General features: G+C 43.5%; 1 protein-coding gene, 1 long non-coding RNA gene and 3 other non-coding genes across 6 annotated transcripts in view; 1 reads left to right on the plus strand and 4 right to left on the minus strand.

Moving 5' to 3' along the window:
* On the minus strand, positions 1 to 3,749 carry LOC102968741. Of its 2 annotated transcripts, XR_444407.3 has the most exons (6): positions 3,423 to 3,749; positions 2,974 to 3,085; positions 2,055 to 2,123; positions 1,261 to 1,315; positions 728 to 806; positions 1 to 245 (listed from the first exon to the last, which is right to left on the minus strand). It is a non-coding gene; the product is annotated as an uncharacterized LOC102968741 (long non-coding RNA). The 2 variants fall into 2 exon arrangements; XR_444406.3 differs by lacking the exon at positions 2,055 to 2,123 and having other exon boundaries at positions 3,423 to 3,737.
* Positions 935 to 1,028, minus strand: LOC122237541. The gene has a single exon (XR_006216143.1). It is a non-coding gene; the product is annotated as a small nucleolar SNORD12/SNORD106 (small nucleolar RNA).
* On the minus strand, positions 1,389 to 1,479 carry LOC122237540. Its single transcript, XR_006216142.1, has one exon. It is a non-coding gene; the product is annotated as a small nucleolar SNORD12/SNORD106 (small nucleolar RNA).
* On the minus strand, positions 3,159 to 3,249 carry LOC122237539. The gene has a single exon (XR_006216141.1). It is a non-coding gene; the product is annotated as a small nucleolar SNORD12/SNORD106 (small nucleolar RNA).
* The window catches only part of ZNFX1 (zinc finger NFX1-type containing 1), a 26,612-nt gene continuing 4,495 nt past the window's right edge, over positions 3,704 to 25,820 (plus strand). The window contains exons 1-12 of the mRNA XM_042980192.1: positions 3,704 to 4,261; positions 6,212 to 6,326; positions 9,115 to 10,920; positions 15,973 to 16,104; positions 17,530 to 17,678; positions 18,308 to 18,457; positions 19,543 to 19,657; positions 20,950 to 21,200; positions 22,654 to 22,793; positions 23,821 to 23,975; positions 24,344 to 24,489; positions 25,297 to 25,407. Coding sequence (XP_042836126.1) covers positions 6,266 to 6,326; positions 9,115 to 10,920; positions 15,973 to 16,104; positions 17,530 to 17,678; positions 18,308 to 18,457; positions 19,543 to 19,657; positions 20,950 to 21,200; positions 22,654 to 22,793; positions 23,821 to 23,975; positions 24,344 to 24,489; positions 25,297 to 25,407 — 3,216 coding nt within the window. The 5' untranslated portion in view covers positions 3,704 to 4,261; positions 6,212 to 6,265. The remainder of the gene's footprint in view (positions 4,262 to 6,211; positions 6,327 to 9,114; positions 10,921 to 15,972; positions 16,105 to 17,529; positions 17,679 to 18,307; positions 18,458 to 19,542; positions 19,658 to 20,949; positions 21,201 to 22,653; positions 22,794 to 23,820; positions 23,976 to 24,343; positions 24,490 to 25,296; positions 25,408 to 25,820) is intronic.

Below are 25,820 nucleotides of genomic sequence, written 5' to 3' on the forward strand. Positions count from 1 at the left end.
TTTTTATTTGAAGAATTTTATTTTCTTACTCCAGATTGGGAAGATACAAGTTAGAAATTTTACCACAGTTCAACAATAATTCTTTATTCCTCAAAATGCACACAGGCCCCTAGACAGTCTTCAGGTTACACAAAAGCCTTGTGAGACTGATTCATCCAGAACTATTAATTATCCTTTCTCAGAAAAGCACAAGGTCAAGGCCAATCTTTTTCGAGGCTTGTATTCAAACTCCAGTTGAGAAAGTCCTTAAAAAAAAAAGATTACAATCAGCAATACTGACATGTAATTCTGATATACAATGCTCCTTGTTTAGGATATGAGACATCTGGTTAAGACTTCAGGAACTAGGTAGATGTACAAATAAGTACCAAACATTCTAGAAGCAGGCTGCCATGTTCAAGAGGAGGTCCATGTAGCAAGGATTTTCTTACAAAAAAGAATCCCAATTGAAACATGACCTGCAGCTTCCTGCTTTTTTGTATTTTCTGCCAAGACAGACAGAATTAACTTCATTTTTTCCCTTCTTCCAAGACCTAGCAGTACCAATAGGTTAACAGTCTTCCTCAATTCTCCCCTCCTGTTTTATACACCCACTTGGGAAATGGGTTCCTAGATTATTCCCTAGCGGGCAAATGCAACACCACTATTGGGGGGGGGGGGGAGGGGGAAGCACATTTAACCATCTTACAAGGGGACTGACAAATAATGCCATTTGCAGAAACCTCACCTGTTATGGGACAGACTGAAACAAGCAGATCAGTCTACATCAATCGACTTACTGCCCTGTGCCTCACAGGGCTGCGGACCTGTAAGAAATTAGCAGATAAAACCAAGATAAAGGACCCAATTCCTGGGAGGAAAAAAGCAGAGCAAGCTCAAACCCCACTAAAAACAAAACCCACATAGAAGGATAGAGATAGAAGTTCTCTCTGGGGCCAAAGCATCAGACAAAACACTGGCTAATGGTTCAGTTAGATCAACAGGGTCGATCTGATGGGGAAAAAAGTTAGGTCATCAGCTGCAATGGCCAAATTTGAGTTAGAACAGAACACGAGGAGGACAATCCCCACATTTAAAATTAAAGTGAAAGCAGGGGTGCCTGGATGGCTCAGTCGGAAGTGTATGCAACTCTTGATTTCAGTGTCCTGAGTTTGAGCTGCATGCTGGGTGTAGAGATCACTTACAATTTAAAAGAAAAGCAGTTACTACCTCTCCCTTCTCCAGATCCTGTGTCTACTCAGCCACGTGGACATCACTTACCAAGCCCTTCCCACTCCTGGTCCACTTGGAAGCCTGCTTTCTGCCAACAGTAAATCTGAGATGAAAAAAAACAGGAGGTCCCAATCAGCTAGATGCCCAAGGGTGTGGGGAATAGAGGAGCTGCTCCAACTGGCATATCAGACAAAAACTGGCTTAGAAAAGTTAGATCAACATGGTCGATCTGTTGGGGAAAAAAGTTCAGTCATCATATATGCCAGTAGGGAGCTCTTGTTCTCGCAGAAAAAGGACTGAACAAGGAATATTTGCTTGATCTACTTCTAACACCTGCATACTCAACGTTTGAGCACACCTGTATTCTGTTGACAGTAACAACTAAGACACCCCTGCTTTCTGAGGGTGTACTTACAGAAACACTCTGGGACTGCCAAGTTTTAAGAAAAATCTGTCCCCCCAGTTAAGTCCTGCCCTTAAGAGGTCATTCCTGGACTCAAGTGAATTTAAAGGGTACACAGTGCAAGATTAGCTTGAGCGTCTAGGTCAACACACTTCGCTTTTCTTTAAAAATAAAAAAAAAATCCTGGGGCGCCTGGGTGGCTCAGTCGGTTAAGCGTCCGACTTTGGCTCAGGTCACGATCTCGCGGTCCGTGAGTTCGGGTCCCGCGTCGGGCTCTGGGCTGACAGCTCAAAGCCTGGAGCCTGCTTCCGATTCTGTGTCTCCCTCTCTCTCTGCCCCTCCCCCGTTCATGCTCTGTCTCTCTCTGTCTCAAAAATAAATAAAACGTTAAAAAAAAAAAAATAAATAAAAAAAATAAAATATAAAAAAAAATCCTTACGTGGGGCATCGATCTGGCTGGCTGGGTTGGTGGAGCATGTGACTCGATCTTGGGAGTCAGGAATCCAAGCTACACAAAGGGTGTAGAGACTTAGAATTTTAAAGTCTCTCGTAACTACACCCCACCCCCGCACCGCCTCCTGCCAGTCTCTCCCTTGCAGTGTATTCCATCTCCCTTGTTCTGAACTTTTACCACCAGCACACACAGCCTCGGCCTCCACCGCACCAGGCTGCCCCATACTCGTGTTATCCGTCCACTTGGAAATTTAAGTGCACACAACAGTGTATCACAAAAACGAAAACCAAAAAACCCACATCACATGTGAAGAAATGGGACCCAAAAACGTGCTTTCAGGAGCACTAAGGCATTTAACAATGAGCTAGGGGCCCTGGGATGGCTCAGTCAGGATTCTCTTACTCCCTCTCTCTTGGTCTCACCTCCGCTCCCACGTACTCTCAAAATAAGCCTTAAAAAATTAGCATCTATTCACCTTAAAGAGATCATTTAAGGTCGGATTGTCTGGGTGGCTCAGTCAGTTGAGCCTCTTAACTCCTGATTTCTGCTCAGGCCATGATCTTACAATTCATGAGATCAAGTCGCTCATCTGGCTCTGCACTCAGGGGAGTGCTCTCTCAAAATAAACATTAAAAAAGGCAGAGAGAGGCACCTGGGTGGCTCAGTCCATTGAGCATCCTACTTTGGCTCAGGTCACGACTCAGTTCGCGAGTTCCAGTCCCGCATGGGGCTCACTGCAATGGGCGCCGAGCCCGCTCCAGATCCTGTCTTCTCTGTTGCTCCTCCCCCACTCACGCTGTCAAAAATTAAGATCTTCATTTCTTTCCCCCCAAGTCTGCTTAGCAGGTGAAAAGGCTCCCCACAGCACGCATTTCCTACGATAGGCCAGGAGACCTATGCTTACCCCAAGTCAGGAGACCGAAGGCTGGAGACGTCTACGTGGGGGTCTCTTGGAGGCCCAGCAGCGAGTGCCTCCCTCCTCCAAGATCCATTCGGTACCCTCTGATCGCGCTAACCTGCGAACCAAAAAAGGGGCATCAATCGCCATCCTTCCCACGGTTGGAAAAGAACATGGCCGGGCCTCGTGAGGCTGGTGTATCAGAACTAACTGGCAAGTGTTCAAAGACATCACCATTGTCGATCTGATGGGGAAAAAAGCGAAGTCATCATTTACACCAGCCAAGGACTCCTCAGGTCCGCAGGCAGGCGCGGATTTTTCCCAGTTTAAACTCGTCTCCTCAAAGCCTTAAGGCCCATTTAAGGTCAGTAGAGAGAGACCGGGCAGGGGCGACAGCAAAGAGGGAAAAGGAGGAACAGAGATCTCGAAGAGAAAACAACAGGATCTCCACTCACCACACACAGTAGCAAACCCGAGTTTCCGGGCCCAGACTTCATCGGATGGGTCAGATGAGGTACGACCCAACACGAGATAGAAGAAGCAGGGCCAAAGACAAAAAGGAACGAGAAACGCCCTAGACCTCTCTTATATAACCAGAGGAGGCTCTCGCGCCTGCGCACTGTGCCGGTGGCACTTCCCGTTCCCTCCCGCGCCACGCGGGGCTCTCTGGGAAATGTAGTCTCGGAGTCGCCGGGGCGAAGGCTATCTTATGGTTGTCAAGGCCGCCCTAGCCCCGCCCCCTTCCCGGTACACTCCGGGCCACAAGGGCTCCTCGGCCTCGCCGCCATGTCGCGCTTCACACGCACCAAGCCACCCGGCGGGTTCCCCCTCCTCCGGGGCGGGCTCAGGCCTGCGACGGCCCTGGGCGCTGTTAACCCGCCCTCCTCAGTCCCCTCCCCTCAGCCGCGCCCGCCCGAGCCCGCCGGCCCCGCCGCCGTGGGGAGCTGAGGCGACACCAGTCCGTCCACCCGCCCCTGCCGGGCCTGAGGGCGGAGGCGCCGGCAGAGCATCAGGGCCCGGCCCCCTCGTTCGCAGCCCAGAGGTCCCTTCCTCCTCCTCCTCTTCCTCCTTCCCTTCCTCCTCCTCCTCCTCCTCCTCCTCCCCCCCAGCTCAACTCCACTGTTTCCCCTCTTCCTCCTCCTCTTCTCTCGGCCCCTCGCCCCGCCCAGTGTCTGCGGGGGGAAAGGAAACCGAAAGTGCGCGGCGCCGGGCGGGGCCGCGGACCAGCCTGGGCCGGAGTCCGAGCACCAGCCGAGGCGGCGGCGGTGGCTGCGAGAAGAAGCGCCGGAGCCGGGTGAGTGACCCCCAGTCCCGCGCCCCGGCCCCGAACCTGCTTCTGCCCGCCGCGAGCCCCGGCGCCCGCGCCGCCCCGCCACTACATCTGCCGCCACGAGCCCCGGCGCCCGCCTCAGCGTCCCCGCCGCCTCCTCAGCCCCCAGTGCCCCGTACCTGCCTCAGCATCCCCGCCGCCCCCTCAGGACGCCGCCCCATCACCCGCCTCACAGCCCCACGTGCGCCCCTCGGCGCCCCCGTCGCCACCTCTGCCTCCGGCCCCATCGGCTAGTTCCGCCTCCCACCCCCGTGTCTGCCCTCCTTTTCTGCCCCGGCCGCCCCCTTCGTCTTCCTGTGTCCTCCCCTGCCACCGCCTCCTTCACCCTCAGCACCTGGGTTCCTGATCCCCATTTCCAACACCGGCCTCCCCCCCCCCCCAGAGGGTCTCAGCCAGACCTTGTTGAAGCCCCCCTACCTCCCTGCCATTTCTGCCCCAGCCTAGCCACTTCCCGGTCCTGCCCCCCCCCCCCCCCGACCCCATAATATCTCCATCAGAAACTCCTGGGCTCCTGGTTGCCGGTGACGCTTCCGTCCCTCCTTCTATCCTCTCGGGACCCTGGAGAACCCCCCTGATGACCCACCTCCGGCCTCTGGTTTCAGCCTCTTCCATCCCCCCTCCTACCCCCCCATTACCCTTCTCTGATATGACCCCTCTACCACCTTGACCATCACTGATTTTCTTCTTCCTGCCCTTTTAGGCCTTGATTCCCAAAGAAACTCACTTTAGTCTGCTTTTTTTCATAGCATTTCCTGTTCTCTCTGCTCCTCCCTTTTTCTTTTTTTCCATTTCTTTTACCGCTTTTCAGAAAATTTGAGTTTCTATTTTAGTATTTTTCAACCAGAGGAGAAAGCATTTTCTCCTCGAAAATTTTTTTTTTTAATTAAAACACACACACACACACACACACACACACACACACACACAAAATACTGAATGCACTTGAGAGCTGGGTTTGATAAGATGAGAGAAGAGATTCACCCAAAATATTCCCGGCAGGAAGGAAAAGGACTCCTTTTTCTGAAGAGGATAAAAGCTACTCCTCATATAATGCCAAATCTATTCACAGTTTCCAACTATGAATATTTTAGAAGTCAGTTACAGGGACAGTCTCAAAAATCCCTTTGCTGGGGACTCTGAGTCACCCACTCATTCCCTAGCCTCAGCTCATATGATATGTATGAGTTGCATTGAGAAGTTCCCTTAAAGGGGCTTCCTCTTCCTCTTACAGGATCACTGTCAAAAATCTTTAAGAAGAAAGGAGAAGGAAGAAACTGCAGATTTCTAGCTGGTCCTGGGGAAACAGCATTCTGTAGATGCTAAGCCTCTGGTTATTGAAATATGTAGTTTTTTCTCTTTGATTCAGTAGAACAGAGGGCTTAATCGGTTTGGCTGCATTCCAAACGATAGGATAAGGGATAACTGCTCACTAATTATTTACAGACTGTAGAATACTGTAAGCTATAGAGTTCTGTATAACATAACTGTGGGATGGCATGGTGAATACATGGTTTTTGCACTAACAAAAATGTACTTCTTTCTTCCCTGGCAACAATATTTGTCTGCTTCGTGGGAGAGGAAAATGAAACCTAGCAACCGATTAAGTAACTTGGCTAAAGACATAAACCAAACAGTAGTTCTGAATGGGAATTGATGACACTCCCTCTGCCCCAACGAAGTGCAAGGATAAAAGGGAGGGAGGAATTTGAAATCACCTAAATGGTGAATTTAACATTTTATATCATACTGGGCATTCAGAGTTGAACACTTGTGCCTGCGATTAAATCTGTGTTTAACTCTTAGTTTACAAATCGTTAAGATGTAGAAGCAGGAGGATTGGCTTGATGCTGTTTTGGGTATTTTTCTGCCAGCTGCTGTGTTTCTCTCTCAATTGATCTCTCTCAATCTGTGCAGATTTCCAGATAACCGAAAATAACGTGAGCGTGGAGGAATTCAGGTAACTCAGACATGGAGGACAGAAGACCTTGTTTGGAGGCCAGGCCAAGAAATCCCTATACTAACCACAGAGGTGAGCAAGATTTTCTACTTAATGGGAAGGAAATGGAATTCCTGTGAATGAGCAGACCCGCCTAAGACTAACAGCCTCTCTCAAGTAAAGAATGGCTTATTCCTTAGCCACAGCATGAATGACTGAAAAATAGACAACCCTCTCCTTTTCTTAAGAGCTGATGAATGGGTATAGTTCACATTAACAAAGACAGCGATAAGGTGTCTGAATTGGAAATAATTTTTAGAGCAGTGCTACCCAAAAGAAACATAATGCAAGCCAGAAATGTAATTTTTCATTTTCTAGTAGCATCATTTAAAAAAGTAAAAAGATGGGGGTGCCTGGGTGGCTCAGTTGGTTAAGTGTCCCAACTCTTGGTTTTGGCTTGGATCATGATCCTGTGGTTTGTGAGTTCAAGCCCCGCACCTGGCCTTGTGCTGACATCACGGAGCCTGCTTGGGAGTCTCTGTCTCCCTCTCTCTCTGCCCCTTCCCTACTCATGCTATTGCTCTCTCAAACATAAATAAATAAACATTTTTTAAAAAGCAAAAAGAAACACATGAAATCCATTTTAAAAATTTAATAGTAATTTGTTTTAACATGTGTTTGAATGAGTATATCCAAATAATGTCATTTATTGTAGTAACTGAATACAAACATTTTATTGTCAAGTACTTTAATAATTTCAGTATTTTTACTTCCCTAAATACTCAAACATTATCATTTTTTTAAAGATTTTATTTTTAAGTAATTTCTACACCCAAGGTGGGACTCTAACTGATGACACCCCCCCACCCCCCTCCCCGACATCAAGAGTCGCCTGTTCTTCTGACTGAGCCAGCCAGGCGCTCCTCAGATATTATCATTTTAAGGTGTTATCAGTATAAAGAAACTTTAATGCGATGTTTACCCTATTTTTGGTATTCAGTGTTCAAAGTTACACATCTTAACTCAGGCTAACCATGTCTAAGATTCTTAATAACCATACATGGCTAATGGATATGTATTTAATTTAATGGCATATGTCTAGAATCCTAGTCACCAAAGTAAAGCTCATTCCAAAAACATTACTGCTATGATTTTTCTATTTGCTTAGAACTTTCAAACAAAACCAAATGGATTCCTGTTTTTCCCTAAGTTTGCAACATGTCATCTGAGTTTTAGCTGTAGAATAAATGAGGAAGAACTGTAGAATTTTATTTTATGAGCTGTGTGACTATTCAAAGAATGAGAAACAATACCAATTTTAATTCTTCAAAACCATCAAGTCTTTGGGTCAGATTGAAATATTAGAAGGACTTTCTTTTGATATTTTGAGAGTTTGAAAAGTAAATAAGGTAACACTTATAAAATTTAGACTTCAGTAATATAGGGTTTATATTTTGCCAAATGTTCCTTTATGTTGTCACCTCAAAATTTTCTCTGCAAAGTACAAAACAAGGAAAAGTGCACATAAATAGATTTAGCATCTAATGTCATGAAATTGTACAGTCATCTTGAATATGATGTGCATTCATAACATTTTTATTCTCACATCATTGTACACAATCTTATTTTGTTTGTATTTAAAAGCTCCAAGTAATTCTGCCAAGTTGGTCAGCTCCATCAATTTTATAGGAAACGAAAGTGAAAGACAGTGGGCTCTTGGTTAATTTGGCCAAATTTACTTCTGAAAGGTGTGGCAAATTAAGGAAGACAAGTTCAGCTTCATCCACAGGGTGATGTTAGCTTTCATGTGTGGACTTGGTATATCTTCTCCTTCCCCCAACAACTTCTTATCTGAGGGCTGGTAGTAAATAATACTATGTGGATGAACTTGTGCTTCAGAAAGGAGAAAAACTTGAGTTTCATTTTTCAGTTTCCTAAAACAAATTTGAGTTTCCTTTTTCAGTTTCATTCTCAATGTATTAACTAGCTCAAAAACATCTTGGTAAAGGAAACCCCACCTTCCCCCTTGCCATCTGATGCTGAACAAATTTCAAGAAGCATTTCTCCTGTAATTTTATCCCACTTGATGCCTGTGTTGCCTGTAACATAATTGTTTAGTGGCAGATCCAGTGGCCTGGAAATCAATAGAGTATTCCCAGTGGAAAAGTATTACTAGTGCTACTAGTAATAACATTAATGAGAACTTTTTACATGTTGGGTATACCATTAAGCATCTTACAAACGTTTAGTCTTTACACCTACAAAGATACTTAGGCTTAAAGAAAGTATTTGACTTGTTCAAGGTTATACAGTGAGGAAGTGGCAAGGACAAGATTTGAATCAGGACTGTTTTGCTCTGAAATTCATGCTTTGGCTATTATTTGGTACTGGCAGAAGACTCAGAAGCAATGAGCTGATCTTTTTGACCCTCTGAAATAATCTCAGCTCATGAGGATTAAATGAGATACTGCAAGTATTTATCCTCTAACACGGATTAGGCACTCAACAAATGTTTCTTTTTTTTTTTTTTTTTTTTAAAGTTTATGTATTTAATCTCTATACCCACCGTGAGGCTTGAACTCACAACCCCAAGGTCAAGAGTTGCATGCTCTTCTGACTGAGCCAGCCAGGCGCCCCAACAAATGTTTATTCTTTTTCCCTTTTGCACCCTTTGCAAAAAACAATGTTTTCATAGTATGTGCTGCAACCACAGTAATCTATTTTACATTTATTACATGATTTCATAGGAAGTCTTTTTTCTCTGCAAAGAAAACCTACTAAGTTCCTTTGTTGTTTTGGAAAATGAGAGTATGTCCCTTGTTCTGTTAGATTTCCTTGTACCTTGACTTTTGTGCTTACCCAGTATTCCCATTGCGTTTAGGGCCTGTGGATGGAGAATTACCACCAAGAGCTAGAAATCAGGCCAATAACTCACCAGTGAATGCTCTCAGAGGAGGAGCTAACCAGCCTGGAAGGCAGCCTAGGGCCACCAACCATGCTGTTCCTGTACGGCAAAGAGAAGAAAGGTTTGGGGCTATGGGCAGGAATCCACATCAGGGAAGGAGAAACCATGAGGGGCGCACTAGTGATGAACCTAGAGGCCAAAGACGTCAGGAAAATGATGCTAGGCGGAGAAATGGCAACCAGGAGGGAAGGAACCACAGACCACCGTGGTCCGATGAAAACTTCCAGCAGTGGCGAACCCCACACCAGAAACCTGCAGAACAGCCACAGCAAGTGAAGAAACTGGGCTACAAATTCCTAGAAAGTCTTCTGCAGAAAGACCCTTCTGAGGTGGTCATCACTCTTGCCACAAGTTTAGGGCTGAAAGAGCTCCTGTCTCATTCTTTTATGAAATCCAACTTCCTTGAGCTCATCTGCCAGGTTCTTAGGAAGGCTTGCAGTTCCAAAATGGACCGCCAGAGTGTTCTCCATGTCCTGGGCATACTGAAGAACTCCAAATTCCTCAAAGTCTGCCTACCAACTTATGTGGTAGGAATGGTCACTGAACCCATCCCTGACATTCGAAACCAGTATCCGGAACACATTAGCAACATCATCTCTCTCCTCCAGGACCTTGTAAGTGTCTTCCCCGCCAGCTCTGTGCAGGAAACTTCCATGCTCATTTCCCTCCTGCCAGCTTCTCTTAACGCTTTGAGAGCCTCTGGGGTTGACATAGAAGAGGAGACAGAGAAGAACCTGGAAAAGGTGCAGACCATCATCGAACATCTGCAGGAAAAGAGGCGAGAGGGCACTTTAAGAGTGGATACCTACACTCTAGTGCAGCCTGAGGCAGAGGACCATGTTGAGAGCTACAGGACCATGCCCATTTACCCTACTTACAATGAAGTGCACTTGGATGAGAGGCCATTCCTTCGTCCCAACATCATTACCGGAAAATACGACAGCACTGCTATCTATCTGGATACCCACTTCCGACTCCTGAGAGAAGATTTTGTCAGACCCCTACGTGAAGGCATTTTGGAACTTCTCCAAAGCTTTGAAGACCAAGGCCTCAGGAAGAGAAAATTTGATGACATTCGAATCTACTTTGATACCAGGATTATCACCCCCGTGTGTTCCTCGTCAGGCATTGTCTACAAGGTGCAGTTTGACACAAAACCACTAAAGTTTGTTCGCTGGCAGAATTCCAAGCGGTTGCTCTATGGATCTTTGGTGTGCATGTCCAAGGACAACTTTGAAACATTTCTTTTTGCCACCGTGTCTAATCGGGAGCAGGAAGATCTCTGCCGAGGAATTGTCCAGCTCTCTTTCAATGAGCAGAGCCAACAGCTGCTAGCGGAGGTCCAGCCCTCTGACTCTTTCCTTATGGTGGAGACAACTGCATACTTCGAGGCCTATAGGCATGTCCTGGAAGGACTTCAGGAGGTCCAGGAGGAGGATGTCCCCTTCCAGAGGAACATTGTGGAATGTGACTCTTACGTGAGGGAGCCAAGGTACTTGCTAATGGGGGGCAGATATGATTTCACTCCCTTAATGAAGAATCCCTCAGCCACTGAGGATTCTCTGAGGAATGCCGAAGGCTTAAGGTATCCCAGAGTGAATGTCTTAGACCCTAGCCAGTGGCCCTCAAAAGAAGCCCTGAAGCTGGATGACTCCCAAATGGAAGCCTTGCAGTTTGCTCTCACAAGGGAACTGGCTATTATTCAAGGACCTCCTGGAACAGGTAAGAGAATTTTTCAGATCACGTGACCTCTTCCCGATGAGATAGGCAAGGGAGGCTTGTCTCTAGGTTTCTTGAGTGTCTTGATTAGAAACATTCTCCTGAAATGGGCATCAAACCTACTTACAAAGTAGCTGTTCATGGTGATTTTCCAGTGGGCAGCCATTGGTATGCATGGTAATAAAAGTCACTAGGTTAGAGAAGACTGCTGAGGCGTCAAATTTAGGAAGATGCATGACCTTTGCTTCATCAGAGGCTATGTTAATTTTTATTTAATTTTATATTACTTTAAATTAAATAATATCAAATACATAATATTAGCACTGTGTGCCAAGTAGCATTTTACTACTTGCTAGTAGTGTTGTATCTACTGATTGCATCCTCACAACAGCTCTGTGAAGTAGAAACCGTTCTATCTTAGAGATGAAAAACTAAGACAAAGAGGTTGAATAATATGTTGAAGTTCGTAAAGGTGGTAAGTGATAGACCTAGGACTTGAACTCAGGCACTGACTCTATAGAGTCCTGCCTCTTGTAACTACTACACCATACTTCTCATGGAAACATGCCTCTCTGCACCCTCATCCCCACATGCCACTCTAATCCTACTTTGTGGTGATAATTGCTGTTGTTTGATGTGTATCTTTCCAGATGTTCTCAAAGGTGACCATTGATCTGTCTCTGTGTCTGTATTCTTATGTTTACATACATGCACTCATACTTATTGTTTTCTTTCAATAACATAAATGGTCAGTTATTTTTATAACACGTTACAGACATTTTTTACATTAATTACACTCCAGTCACATTTAGAAATGTGTCTCACTCTTTTTACTATGCCTGCATTCACTGTAAGGAGTGTACCATGATGTTTTTTGTTTGTCTGTTTGTTTGTTTTGTCATTACATAGAGTGCTTTGGTAAGTGTCCATCATCTATATATCTATGTATCTGGTATGTGTTTATCTTTAGGTATTCTTATTATTTCCTAAAGTGGGAATTCACATTAATAGTTATAGTGTGTACTGCTAAATTATCCTCCATAAAGGATACACACACATGCAAAAAAACAAAAAACAAAAAAACCCTGGAAAGAGGTCTTTAAAAAAACACTAATAGGGCTATTGACTGGCTGGCTCAGTCAGTAGAGCACGTGACCCTTGATTTCAGGGTTCTGAGTTCGAGCCCCATCTTGGGTGTAGAGTTTACTTAAAATCTTTGGAAAAATAAAAAACACTGATAAAGTAATAGCAACTCACAATAAAAAGTTATATAACCTGGGGCACCTGAGTGGCTCAGTTATTAAGCTTCTGACTTTGGCTCAGGTCAGGATCTAACGTTTGTGAGTTCGAGCCCAGCGTCGGGCTCTGTGCTGACTGCTCAGAGCCTACAGCCTCCTTCAGATTCTGTCTCCCTCTCTCTCTGCCTCTTCTCCATTTGCTGGCTCACTCTCAAAAATAAATAAACGTTAAAAAAAAAAAAGTTATGTAACTGAATGGAAACTTTTTTCTGGTAAGAAACACCTGTATAATGGAAAAATATGCATAATTAAAGAGATGCTTTCAAGGCTTAAAAAAGAAAAAAAGGATGTACCAGTTTACACTCTCACCAAGAATGAACTAGTGTTCCCATTTCCTTATATCTTCTCCAGTATTGTTGTGTGTTATCTCAATGTTTTTTGCTGATCAGCAGGTTTTGCTGATCTGTGAGGTTAAAAATTTTGAACCATTATTTTTTATGTTTTAGTAAAAATGGTTCAAAAAAATTTTTTAAATCTCTCTTCCCACCATTCCACTCAGTTCCTTTCCCTAAAACAATGTTATCTTCCTGTTGATCCTTCCAGAGGTATTCTATAAATATTCAAGCAAATGCTTGAATTGAATATATTTATTGTACTTTATGATTTTCTTTCTTTCTATTTATTTATTGTAAATTTTTTAAAGTTTATTTTGACAGAGAACGGGGGAGGGCAGGGAAGAGCGAGGGACAGAGGATCTGAAGTGAGCTCTGTGCTGACAGCAGAGAACCCAATGTGGGGCTTGAACTCAGGAACTGTGAGATCATGACCTGAGTTGAAGTCAGACACTTAACCATCTGAGCCACCCAGGCACCCCTCTTTTTGTTTGTTTGTTTTTTTGTTTTTTTTAAGATTTTATTTTTAAGTAATCTCTCTACCCAACATGGGCTTGTTTGAACCCACAACCCCAAGACCAGGAGTTGTGTGCTCCACTGACTGAGCTAGCCAGGCACCCCACCCCTTACTTTTTTTTTTTAACCCATTACGCTAGAAATCATCTTGTACATGTTGCTTGGTCCATTTAGAAAATATCTTGGTGTTCCTTTCATATTGGTACATAAGTAGTAACTCTTGTTTATGATTGCATAATATTCCATACAGTGGAATAATGTCTTTAACCAGTCCCGTGTGGAAAGATTTATTAGTACAAACAGTATTTCAGTGAATAGCCTTGTTTGTGAATCATTTCATATACAAACAAAACATATGCAGAAGAGAAATTTCCTAACCTGACCAAAGAATATATAATTGTGTAATTTTAATAGATATTGCCAAATCACTCCCTGGAAATGTATATCACGGTGGTTAATTTGTATTTTTTTCATTAAGAATGAGATTAAGGGGCGCCTGGGTGGCTTGGTCGGTTAAGCATCAGACTTCGGCTCAGGTCATGATCTCACGGTCCGTGAGTTCGAGCCCTGCGTCGGGCTCTGTGCTGACAGCTCAGAGCCTGGAGCCTGTTTCAGATTCTGTGTCTCCCTCTCTCTCTGCCCCTCCCCTGTTCATGCTCTGTCTCTCTCTGTCTCAAAAATAAATAAATGTTAAAAAAAAAATTAAAAAAAAAAAAAAGAATGAGATTAAAAGGGCACCTGGGTGGCTCAGTCAGTTGAGCATCCAACATTTTTTTTTCTTTTTAACGTTTATTTACTTTTGAGAGAGACAGAGTGAGGGAGACACAGAATCCAAAGCGGGCTGCAGGCTCCAGGCTCTGAGCTGTCAGCGCAGAGCCCAGCGTGAGGTTCAAACTCATGAACCGTGAGACCATGATCTGAGCCGAAGTCAGTTACATAACCAACTGAGCCACCCAGGCGCTCTAAGCATCCAGTTCTTCATTTCAGCTCAGGTCATGATCCCAGGGTCGTGTGATCGAGCCCTGCATCAAGCTCCTTAAGCCCTGCTTAAGATTCTTTCTCTCTCCCTCTGCCCCTCTGACCCGCTCGCAGTCTCTTGCTCTTTCTCTCTTAAAAAAAAAAAAAAAAAAAAAAAAAAAAAAATTTTTTTTAAAAGAATGAAATTAAATATCCTTTTGTCAGTTTATTGGCTATTTATATTACTACTTCTGTGGATTGGGTTCTTTTTGAATGACTTCTTACTGCTTTGGAGGAGCTTTTTGTATATTCAAAATCTACATGTTGCAGTTAATTTCCCTTAATGTTATCACTTGAATTAGGACTCATTAGTTCCAAGTGTAGTAATAATTTCAGGCTAGCTTAAGCCACACACATAAATGGTTACTAGGGAAGAACTGGTGAATATGAGGGGGAAGTAGTAAAGGGGGTCCTTTTTGAGGTGGGAATCCCAAAAAGTATCTATTCTAAGGGGAAGGAAGGAGACAAAGTAAATATTAAATTATAAAGATTTTCTTTCCTTCTGAGGTATCCTTATCCATCCAGTCCTGCAACTAGAAACCTAATTTTCCTTTTCTGTTCTCCACCCTAGCCAAACCATTATCAAGTTCCAGTCAATGTTACCTCTGAAACTTCTCCCCTGTCTGCCTATTTATCTCCCGTCTCCTGCTGAAGTCAAGCCTTAGCCTGGAATATGGCAGAAACCTCCCAACCCTATCCCTGTTCCTTCTTGCCCACTCTTAACTCAGTTTTCACTTCCCCAGAGAAGTCTCTTCTAACCTCTGACTAGGCCAGAATCCCAATTATATGGGTTTTTTGGTATTGGGTATTTCTCATTTCCCACATTTATGATTTTACATTTGTTTCTGTGATTAATTATCTTTCTCTTCTACAAGTCTGTAAGTTCCAGGAAAATAAGAACCATAGTTGTTATGCTCACTATGGTATTTCTTGCATCTAACCCAGTGCCTGACACCTGTTAGGCACTCAATACTTACTTGAAGGGGAAAAAGGTGACTAAGCCATCCAGGCACCCCTGTGGAGCACAAGATTATTGCTCTCAGGGTCGTGAGTTCAAATCCCATGTTGGGTGTGGAGCCTACTTCATTTAAAAAAAAAAAAAAAAAGCCCAAATGAAAGGAAAAAAGGAAGGAAGAAATTGTTGTTGTTTATCTTGCTATACTGAAATCTTTGATTTTCTTGTATTGCTACCTCACTCACCTTTGATTTTTTGAAAACAGTGGCTAACTTCTCAGCCTGACACAGTGTAAGGATTTAGCTATTTGTAGACATAATTAATTAATTATTGGCCATTTACTAATGAGCCCATAACTCTAACTTGAATGTTGATTTCGCTGAGTTTTTCCCTCCTTTCACAAAGGCAAGTCTCTGGTATATTGAAAGCATTTCTAAATAATTTGCTACATGAAGTTAGCAAGTAGCCAGTAAACAACTGGCTAAAAAATACCTTACAGTTGTGAAAAAATATCTTAAAGCTGCAAAAAACAGAAGGGATTCTTTTTATGTGCTGATAGCTATCTCCAAGGTACATTAGGTGAAAAAGCAAGATGTAGAGTAGTGAAAATAGTCTGCAGCTATTTGCATTGAAAAAAAAAGGGAAGGCTAGAGAAAGACTATATTCATTTTTTGTTTTCATTTGCATAGAATGACTAACTCTGGAAAGTTACACGAGAAACTGGTAATACTGGTTTGCTTCCCAGAGAGGAACTGGATGACTGGGAGAAGAGCAGGGACACTTTTCGTAAAATACTCATTTGTGCTTCTTGGGTTTTTAAACCATCTCAGTGTATGACTTCAAATTTTTTTTAATAATAATTTGCTGTAAGTAATTAATTACTCCTTCTAGAAAGTCTGTATTTTTTTTTTAACTCTCCTTTTTCTTTCTTTTTTAGGCAAAACCTACGTTGGTCTAAAAATCGTTCAGGCACTTCTAACCAATGAGCCTGTCTGGCAAATTAGCGTCCAGAAATTCCCCATCTTGGTTGTATGTTATACTAATCATGCTTTGGACCAGTTTCTGGAAGGTAATTCTAGGCAAAATTGTTCTCTATCAAGACATTTATAGTTGAACCATCACCAACTTCGGTAGCTTAAATTTTATTGCTATTTGAACTAAGCCCGTAGTCCTAACCATGACCTGCAGGCTCTGTCTGGTCTGCTCCAGCCAACTCTGAACCTTATCTCCTTCCTCTTCCCTTGTTCTTCCTAACTCCAACAACACTGATTGTCTGCAGTTCTTTCAATTCCTCCAGCTTCTCCCTTGGGCCATGCTGTTCCCCCATCCCTAGAAGACACTTTTTCTCTTTGCATCTTGACTTCATCTATCATCTAGCCTGGTTGACTCCAGCTCATTCTTTAGATCTCCCCTTAAATCTCTCTTCAGGTGTATTTTTCCAGTTGCCCCCAGACAAAGTTATGCCTCCTTTTGTATTTTTTCTTCAGAGACTTAATACAAATGTAACAATTTATTGTATGAGTTTCTACCCTAGACCATAAACACTGTGTGGGTTGGTCCTCTTTCTTGCTATATTTATGGATTCTAGCACTCAAAAAAATACTAATTGTATTAATGAATGAATAAATATATGTTTTTCCTTTTCCTTGAATATTATTTTCCATATCTTCCTTTCACCCAGATTAAATATTTTTTATTCTTGGAGTCTCAGTTTAAATATTAGATTACCCCACCCAAACTAGGTAAGTTGCCCTCTTATATATTTACAGCATCATGTACTTACAGTACTTACTGTACTTATTGCTATTATGAGAAATTGTTTAACGTGTATCTTCTGTGCCAGAGTGTGAGACCTGAGAACAAATTAGGAATAGAGTCTGTGCTTTACCTGCTATATCTTAAGAACCTAGCACATGCCTGGCACATAGTGACCAGTTGGTAAATACCTGTAGAGTGAATAACAGAGAACATTTACTAAGTGCTTACTTTCAAATCACAGATGAAGAACTGAAGCCTCAAGTTTAGAAACTTGCCCCAGTTTACATAGCAATAGTGGTGAAGTCAAGGTTTGGGTTCCCAGATATCTGATTCTAAAGCCTATGTTCTGGGGTGCCTGGGTGGTTCCATTGGTTGAGCTCTTGATTTCAGCTCAGGTCATGGTCTCACGGTTGTGAGATCGAGCCCTGCATTGGGCTCCGTGCTGAATGTGAGGCCTGCTTGAGATTCTTTCTCTCTCCTTCTGTCCCTCTCCCCAGCTTGCTCTCGCTCACTCTCTCAAAAAAATAAAGCCTATGTTCTTAAGTACACATTTTACTGCTCTGCAGGTCATATCATCTCTGAGGACTTTTTGGTCATTAATAGGGTGGATTCCTGTAGGTACCAGTTTGTTCCCTAAGGAACCAGCTGAGATAACATCCGAAACACATATAGCGCTCACCTGAGGGAATCCAGCGTAGCTCCTCTCACCTCTGCTATGCTCCACTTTGCTCCATAGGCATCTACAAGTGTCAAAAGACCAGCATCGTGCGGGTAGGTGGAAGGAGCAACAGTGAAATCCTGAAGCAGTTCACCCTGAGGGAGCTGAGGAACAAGCGGGAATTCCGTCGCAACCTCCCCATGCACCTCCGAAGGGCCTACATGAGTGTGAGTCCCAGCTTTGGATATCTGAGATAGTTCATGGTAGAAATAGACTAGGTAGCAGTGGCTTTCTGGGTAGGCAGTCCAGAGGAAATAGGTGCTCCACAAAGTGGTGAAGGACTCAGGTTCCTTCCAGCATTCCATCTGTTAATCCCATGGTGTGACCTTTGCCCTCAAAATCAAGATGGAAAAAGGACAGAAAGGAGCATACCACCCCTCCCAGCCCCTGCCAGGACCTTTTAAGGCTACTCCCCCCGCAAACCACCAACAGCCCTATTTACAGCCCATTGGCCAGCGTAATGTCATCTTCTAGCTGGGCAGCAGTGTACCCAAGCAAAACTCTGAGTCCCTATTACCAAGAAAAAGAGAAGTAGTCTCCACAACAGTATCCTTAGCCTGTTTTTCTGTTGTGTTATTTGTTCCTTTTTCTTACTGGTTGGTAGGAGTCTGTTAGACATTTTAGATAGTAACCCTTCAGTTTTAAGATTATTTAAATTAAGACTTTTTTGACTGGTCTATTTATTTCTTCTCTCTTCTTGCTGTTCCTGTTTTAGCTTTGTTTTCCCTCATGGCAGAAACTGAGTTTAGGGGATGATCTCACTTGCTTATCATTTCTTTCCCTCTGTTTTTGGCAGATTGTGACACAAATGAAGGAGTCAGAGCAAGAGCTGCATGAAGGGGCCCAGACCCTGGAGTGTACCATGCGTGGTGTACTACGGGAACAGCACCTGGAGAAGTACATCTCCCCCCAGCATTGGAAAAGCCTGATGAATGGACCAGTACAGGTAGGGGTCATCCTGGGGGCTGTAAGCATTTCTCTTGCCTCAGTACTTGGAGGCAGTCTCTAGCAGAAGCAACAATGCGAAGCATTAGCTGTTAGGATAATCTGACGCTGCCATAATGTGAGAAGTCCCTTTTCAGGAGGAGAGGTGGCTGAGTATACTAGTCAAGAGCAAGACTCTGGAGTCAGCATGCTGGATGTGAATTCTGATTTTGCCCTTGGCAAGTTACTTAATTGTTCTGTGCCTGCTTCCTGTTTTATAGAGTGGGGATAATAATAACATTAAGTTGAACCATATGAAATTGCTAATATTTGTAAATTTGACTTGCAGAAATGGCAGTTTGTAATAGATCAATGTAATTGGTATAGGACTATTATTTGGATAAACAAGTTAGTATTTATAAACCACTTAATTAGTGTGCTATAAGAGATTGTTCTATAAAGCAAAATCATAAGGCAACCCAGCCCATATAGAGAGCCTGGATGTCAGGCTTAGTGACCTTAGTGACCTAAGGTCACATAGACTGTGTGCCATGGCCAGTATGATCCTCAACAGTCAACAGTCTCTCAACAGTCTCTCAACAGTCTCTCAACAGTCAAATGGGTAATAATGCCTGCGTTCAAAGGATGTTCTAAGTAGTAACTGACACAATTCCTGTAAAGTGGTTGGCCAGGAACCCATTGAAATGGTAGCTCTGTTATCATTGAGTTGGTGATTTCTAGGGTTACCCAGAAGCCTGAAGGGGTCAGTCAGTCAATCTATAAATGACTAAAGCAAGCTGGGTGTGAGACATTGGAAAGTAGAGAGGACTTGGCAGACTGGAAAAGAAATGGTAGCAACCCACTCTTAGCCATTTGTTGCCATCTCAGATGCAGGCTCATTGCTGCCATAGATCCTGATTTTGTCAAGAGCAGAAATTTTTATTTTTAAAACTCTCTACAAGTCATATTTAATGATTCCGTTGCCCAAGGGTTGCCAGCTTGCAGCCTCTGAAATTTAAGAGAACTACTTTTGATCCTTCTCAGAAACCTTTCCTTTACACTGGTTGTCATGGAATTCTCATGACTGATAATTAATTCCTTCCTCAGGATAGTGAATGGATTTGCTTCCAGGGCTGGAAGCATTCCATGATGCTGGAGTGGCTGGGCCTGGGTGTCGGTTCCTTCACCCAAAGTGTTGCTCCAGCAGGACCTGAAAATACAGGTAAGAGCGCATGTCTACCAAGAATCACATCTTAAGGTCGAACGTGGTAAAGACCGGAGACTAAAACTTGAAAGTAATACCTAGAATATATAAAGAGCTGTAATCAATTAGAGAAAGACAATAGCTTGATAGTAAAGTAAATAAAAGACACTTAACAAGCACATCACAAAATAGGAAATTGTAATGGTCAATAAACATATGGAAAGTACTCATTAGAAAAGAGCTAATAAAACCACAATGAGATGCTGTTACACATCGGATTGCCAAAAATTTTCAAGTTTGCTATATTGACAAGAAGGTGGAGCAGTAGGAACTATGATACACTGCTAGTGGGGATATTAATTGGTACACCACTTTCAAATAATAGAAAAATAGAAAACTCAAATATTCATCAATATTTGTACAGCACATGGATCAGTTACTGTCCATTCAGATCATGAAATACTGTACAACAGTGAAAAGGAATGAATTACAGCATATATGGCAACATGAATCTCAAAAACAGGCTGAATGAAAAAGCAAGGTGTAGGAAAATACATTATAATATTCCATTTATGTAGAGCTCAAGAAATGAAAAAAAAAAAGCCAAAATTAGATGATGTGTTGTTTAGAGATGTGTATGCATTATGTATATAGTAAGGTTATTTCAAAAAGCTAGGGAAGGGAATGAGCAATACAAAATTCAGGTTAGACAGTCCCACAAGTGTCTTCAAGAAATTGGGGATTTTCTCCTTAAATTGGGTGGGACGTACCTAGTTGTTCATTTTTTTTTTTTTTCTTAATGTTTTTATTTTAGAGAGAGGGCATGAGCGGGGGCGGGAGTGGGGGCAGAGAGAAGGAGACACAGAATCTGAAGCAGGCTCCAGGTTCTGAGCTGTCAGCACAGCGCCCAACACAGGGCTCAAACCCACAAACTGCAAGATCATGACCTGAACCAAAGTCGGGTGCTTAACCAACTGAGCCACCGAGGCAATCCTGGATGTTCGTTTTATGTATTTTTATTATCCTTTAAATTGCCCATTTACATCATATATCTTCCTTTGTGTATTTGACATAAGTGAAACTTTTCTTAAAAAGGGATATGTTTATATGATATTTAAAAATATAACAAAAAAGTATATAAGGAAACCTAAGTCTCCCTCCCCTAACACTCATTTCTCCCAGTTTCCCCTGCTAGAAGTAACCACTTAAACCCCTTGAGAATGTTTTCATACATCTAAGTTCTTATAAGTGTCCCCTTCCATTCTTTGGCTTCAAGAGTTTCACCCCTGTCTTGCCTGCTTTCCTCTTAGCCCAGGCAGAAGGGGAGGAGGAGGAAGAAGAAGGAGAAGAGGAGGGTTCGCTGATTGAGATTGCCGAGGAGGCTGACCTAATTCAAGCAGACCGGGTGATTGAGGAGGAAGAGGTGGTTAGACTTCGTCGGCGGAAGAAGGAAGAGAATGGGGCAGTCCAGGAGTTGGCTAAAGTGCTTCTGGCCATGAGGCTCGACAACTATGGCCCCGGGACAACAGCTGGTCAGGAGCAAACTGGAGGAGAGTGGGAGGTAAGCTCACTTCCTCACGGCCTCTGGAAGCCCTGACAGAATGGGAAATGGGAGTTCAGTTATTACTGCCAGATGGTGGGGGTTAAACTCTCCTGAAACAGGCCTGAGAACATCTGTTCTGACTAGAACTGCAGCCCCTTATTTTCACCCATTTCTGTTAGAGCAGCGTATTCACCTTGTCCTCACAGTTAATTTACCCGTTTTACAACCTAACTGTAGTATAATATTAGATGGGTCCAGTTCCCAAGAATATAAAAATTATGACCCTTCAGAGGGGTGCTGGCAAGAAATTCCCACTTAGAAAAACAGGAAGCAGGTGGCCAAATGGCTTCTCTTGAACTTTCAGAAAAATGCACCACATATGGGTCAAATCAAACACTTACAGTTCTCAGTGCTTGATGCTTTCATGGATATTATCTTCTCAAGTACGAATGAATCTATGAAAAATACATTAAGATTTTAGAGAATTCAAGTAAAGCAGAATGAAGCAAGCCTTACAGGCTGGAGGGAGTACTCATCCTTTATTCACCCTGGAATTTGATATTTCTCTTAACGCCAGAATAATGTGAATGCCCAGACTTTCCCACTGGTCATTCCTTTGGTAGAACCAAGTGGTCCTCCAAATTTACCATTCATTACTATGACGGTAGAGTACTGGATACTCAAAATAACATTTTCTAAACTCATGATTTAAGAGACTTTCAAAGTCAACTTTGGATGCAGTTTTCCCTGGTCTGCTAGCTTTTAACTTGATCTTCTAGTTCAGATCTGATCCTAATACTTGGAATTATGGGTTGGGCATCTCTCTGCCACGTGGCCTCAGGGGGAGTTGATTGGTTTGGTTTGGAACTAAGGGGAGGTTCATAACATTGTGACATCCATCTTTCATGCCAGTCCTTAGTGACAGAACCAGGGGAGAGCACTTTCTCCTAAATGGTGCCTTTCACCCTCTTGTGAAAGGTACTGTCTCGATATGATGGCATTAAGACCATCTTAGCAGGCCCTGTACAGCGTTTAACAAGAAAGACCTACCTGTACTACTTTTCATGACATGTTTTAGGAATGAGAAATAGAATGTGGTCAAAGGACATTCAGTGATAACAAGTGTCAGTACTATTGTAAGTGCTTTCATGTTTTTATTCCTTTAGTCAAGTCAGCAACCCTGCAAAGATGTATTGTTATTATTCCTCATTTTGTAGCAGGCAATGCTGAGGTACATAAAAGTTGAGTAACTTACTCTAGAGGTAGATGGGGCTTTGAACCCAGGCAGACTGGATCCAGAGCCCCCATTTAGCCACTTTGCAATGGATATGTGTTGGAAGAGTTTGAGACATTCAAGGAAGTTCTTCCGAGGTGGCAGCCCCTTTTTAATGTGCTCTGGTCTCGACCTTGGTCTTAGAACTGAGCCAATTTCTGCTCAGATGGTAACCCTGGCTGTTAATGATGTCCACAGACTCAGCGCAGCCAGAAAAAGAAAATGAAAAAGAAAGTGAAGGTTGAACTTCGCAAACTCAACACCATGACTGAGGCTGAGGCCAGTGAAATCCAAGATGTTTGGCAGCTGGACCTGAATTCTCGCTGGCAGCTATATAGGTATTATGCCCATTGCCTCCTCCCCCCAACCCCCAACCAGTGCACGTGATTACCCCAAAGGGTTCCTTTTCTGTTCCTGCAACATAACCCCCCATCCCTCCACCCCAACCTCCAACAGTGTTAACTAATGATTGGTTGCATACCCCCAGTGAACTGAGTGCTAGGGGTGCAGACATGGGATAAAATAGACACTTGGCTCTACCTTTAAATGGAGCTTAGAGTTTATCCAGGGAGACAAATTAGTTAATTCCACAAATAAAAAGTTAACAAGTGGGCATAACCACTAAGAAATAAAAGAACAATGAGTGCTAAGAATATGAACACGGGATTTGAGCTGGTCTGAGGTATCCAGGAAAGTGACAAGGCAAGATGTGAAGGATTAGTAGACATTAACAAGACCAGCAGGGAATGGGGAGCAGATGAAATTATGGGGACCACGTACATAAAGGCCTTGACGTGGAAAGGAGTATGTCTATTTGAGAAATTGAAAGAAGGCAGCCAGCATAGCTGTGGCTCAGAGAAATGGAAAGTGAGGTCAGAGAGGTGGGAGGGGCCTAACTGCAGGGACTCATGGGGCAAAGGTGAGGAGCCGGGATTATCAAAAGCCACTTTTCAAAAAGTACCGAAAAGCTCTTGGAACATTCTGTAGCAGAGTAGTGACATGATCTGCTTTACTTGTAAAACGAGACTGGAGAATTAGGGAAGGGGACTCAGAGATGTGCCAAGGAGAATTTGTGAGAAATTCTTGAAGCTTTTGAAGTCCCTTAACTCTCTTCTCAATAATTAACCCGTATTCTTTATTCTACTCTCCTCCTTAGCTCCTAGCCACCTATGTACATCTCTGTACTTCTTTTTGTTGGGCATTTTGGAATCTCGGTTCCCTGCAAACCTAGGTCTCTCCTTCCTCTCCCTCTGTGGCCCGTAAACTCCTCAAGGGTCTCGGTTCCACCTCATACACACCGCAGGGGGTTCCTCCACCATCTTAAAGAGCACACATCTTCTTTCTCTGGTTCTTCACATTCTCCAGGCTGTGGCTACAGATGTACCAGGCCGACACCCGCCGAAAGATCCTCAACTATGAGCGCCAGTACCGCACGTCAGCAGAGAGAATGGCCGAGCTGAGGCTCCAGGAAGACCTGCACATCCTGAAAGATGCCCAGGTTGTAGGAATGACAACCACAGGTGAGAAAGCATGGGGAAGTTTACCAGATCCAGCCATTCACTCCTGGTGCCAAGCTCTTATCAGATTATCTAGGATAGGTAAAGAGAAGCTTCTTTAGGAGGTTAGAAGGAAAGGCCATGAAAAGCTATTGAAAGTGAGTTATGTTTAGGGAACTCATGATGAAATGCACCCACTTGTCCCTGCTGCATTCGATAACCTGACAATGACCAACATGGGTGTTGGTGGTCTGGAGACCACTCATTAGCACTTATTCTCTCATTCAGTGGCCACCACAGCCCTGGGTGGATGTGAGGACTCGGTTTTCACAGACTCAGATTCCAGCCTCCAGTGCATCAGCTTAGAGGAGACTCTTCTCTCTTGACTCCAGGTGCTGCCAAATACCGTCAGATCCTGCAGAAGGTAGAGCCTCGGATTGTCATTGTGGAAGAGGCTGCTGAAGTCCTTGAGGCCCACACCATTGCTACATTGAGCAAAGCTTGCCAGCACCTCATTCTGATTGGGGACCACCAGCAGGTAGAGCAGGTGCCCCTGGAAGATGAAGAGAGAGGGCTCTTGGAGGGTTGCACTCAGACAGAAGACCCTGGCCTCTCTGCTTCACCAGTCCTCAAACTTAGTAGTAGCTCTCTGTGATTCTTTCCCTCACCTCCCACATTCAATCTAAGAGCAGGTGCTCTTAGATATCGGGTATATTTGAGAGATAGTATCATTCATTTCATAATGACCTTTCAAGTGGACTATTGAAACAGCCTCCTTCTTGTTCCCCTACTTTGATTTTTGCCGTCCTCTAATCTATTCTTTGTAAAGGGGCCAAAGTGAATTTTTTTAAAAAAGTAAGTCAGATCATGACACTCTATAGCTTAAAACCCTCCGGTGGTTTCCCATTGACTTAATACAAAAATCAAGCTTCTTAAAGTAGCCTAGAGAGGCAGATATTCTCAGGTTGAGCCTGCTTCTCTGACTTCTCATATCACCATCATTTGCTCACTGTGTTCCCACCACCTGCCCTCCTTCCTGCTCCCTCATACCTTGCTTTTCAAATGATAGGCAGCTTCCTCCATGCTGGCATCAACTCAGGTGTCACTCTTTAGGGAGGCCTATTTAAGGAACCACCACTCCTGGGCACTCCATCACATCACCCTTATTTCTTGCCTTCATGTCCTTGTCACTCTTTATCCTTAGCCTGTCAGTACCTAGAGCAGTGCCTGGCATATAGAAGGCACTTGAAAAACATTTGATGGATAGGTTGGTGGTTAAGTGAGTATATGATTGGATGCATAAAATAAGTCAGTAGAGAGTCCTCAAACATGTTTGTTTTCTCAGCTGCGTCCCAGCGCCAATGTGTATGATCTAGCCAAGAATTTCAACCTTGAGGTGTCCCTCTTTGAACGACTGGTGAAAGTAAACATTCCCTTTGTCCGTCTAAATTACCAGGTAAGAAGCTGGACCTCTCTTATTACCTACCACATGTTCAGGAGAAGTTTCCTGGGAGCCTACCAGCTGCCAGCAAGAAAGGTCTCATAAAAATAAAACTGGCTTAGGGGCATCTGGATGGCTCAATTGGTTAAGCGTCCGACTTCGGCTCAGGTCATGATTTCGGTTCATGAGTTTGAACCCCGCATTGGGCTCTGTGCTGCCAGCTCAGACCCTGGAGCCTGCTTCGGATTCTGTATCTCCCTCTCTGCTCCTCCCCCACTCATGCTCTCTCTCTCCTTCAAAAATAAATAAAAACATTTAAAAAAAATTTTTTTTTAATAAAAAATAAAACTGGCTTAGTAATTCAATGACTGTTAGACTTTTTTTCTTTTCTGTTTTAAAATACCACAGGATGAGCTGAGTTTGTGTTG

This window comes from Panthera tigris, chromosome A3 (assembly GCF_018350195.1).
Source record: "Panthera tigris isolate Pti1 chromosome A3, P.tigris_Pti1_mat1.1, whole genome shotgun sequence".
Classification (NCBI taxonomy): Eukaryota; Metazoa; Chordata; class Mammalia; order Carnivora; family Felidae; genus Panthera; species Panthera tigris.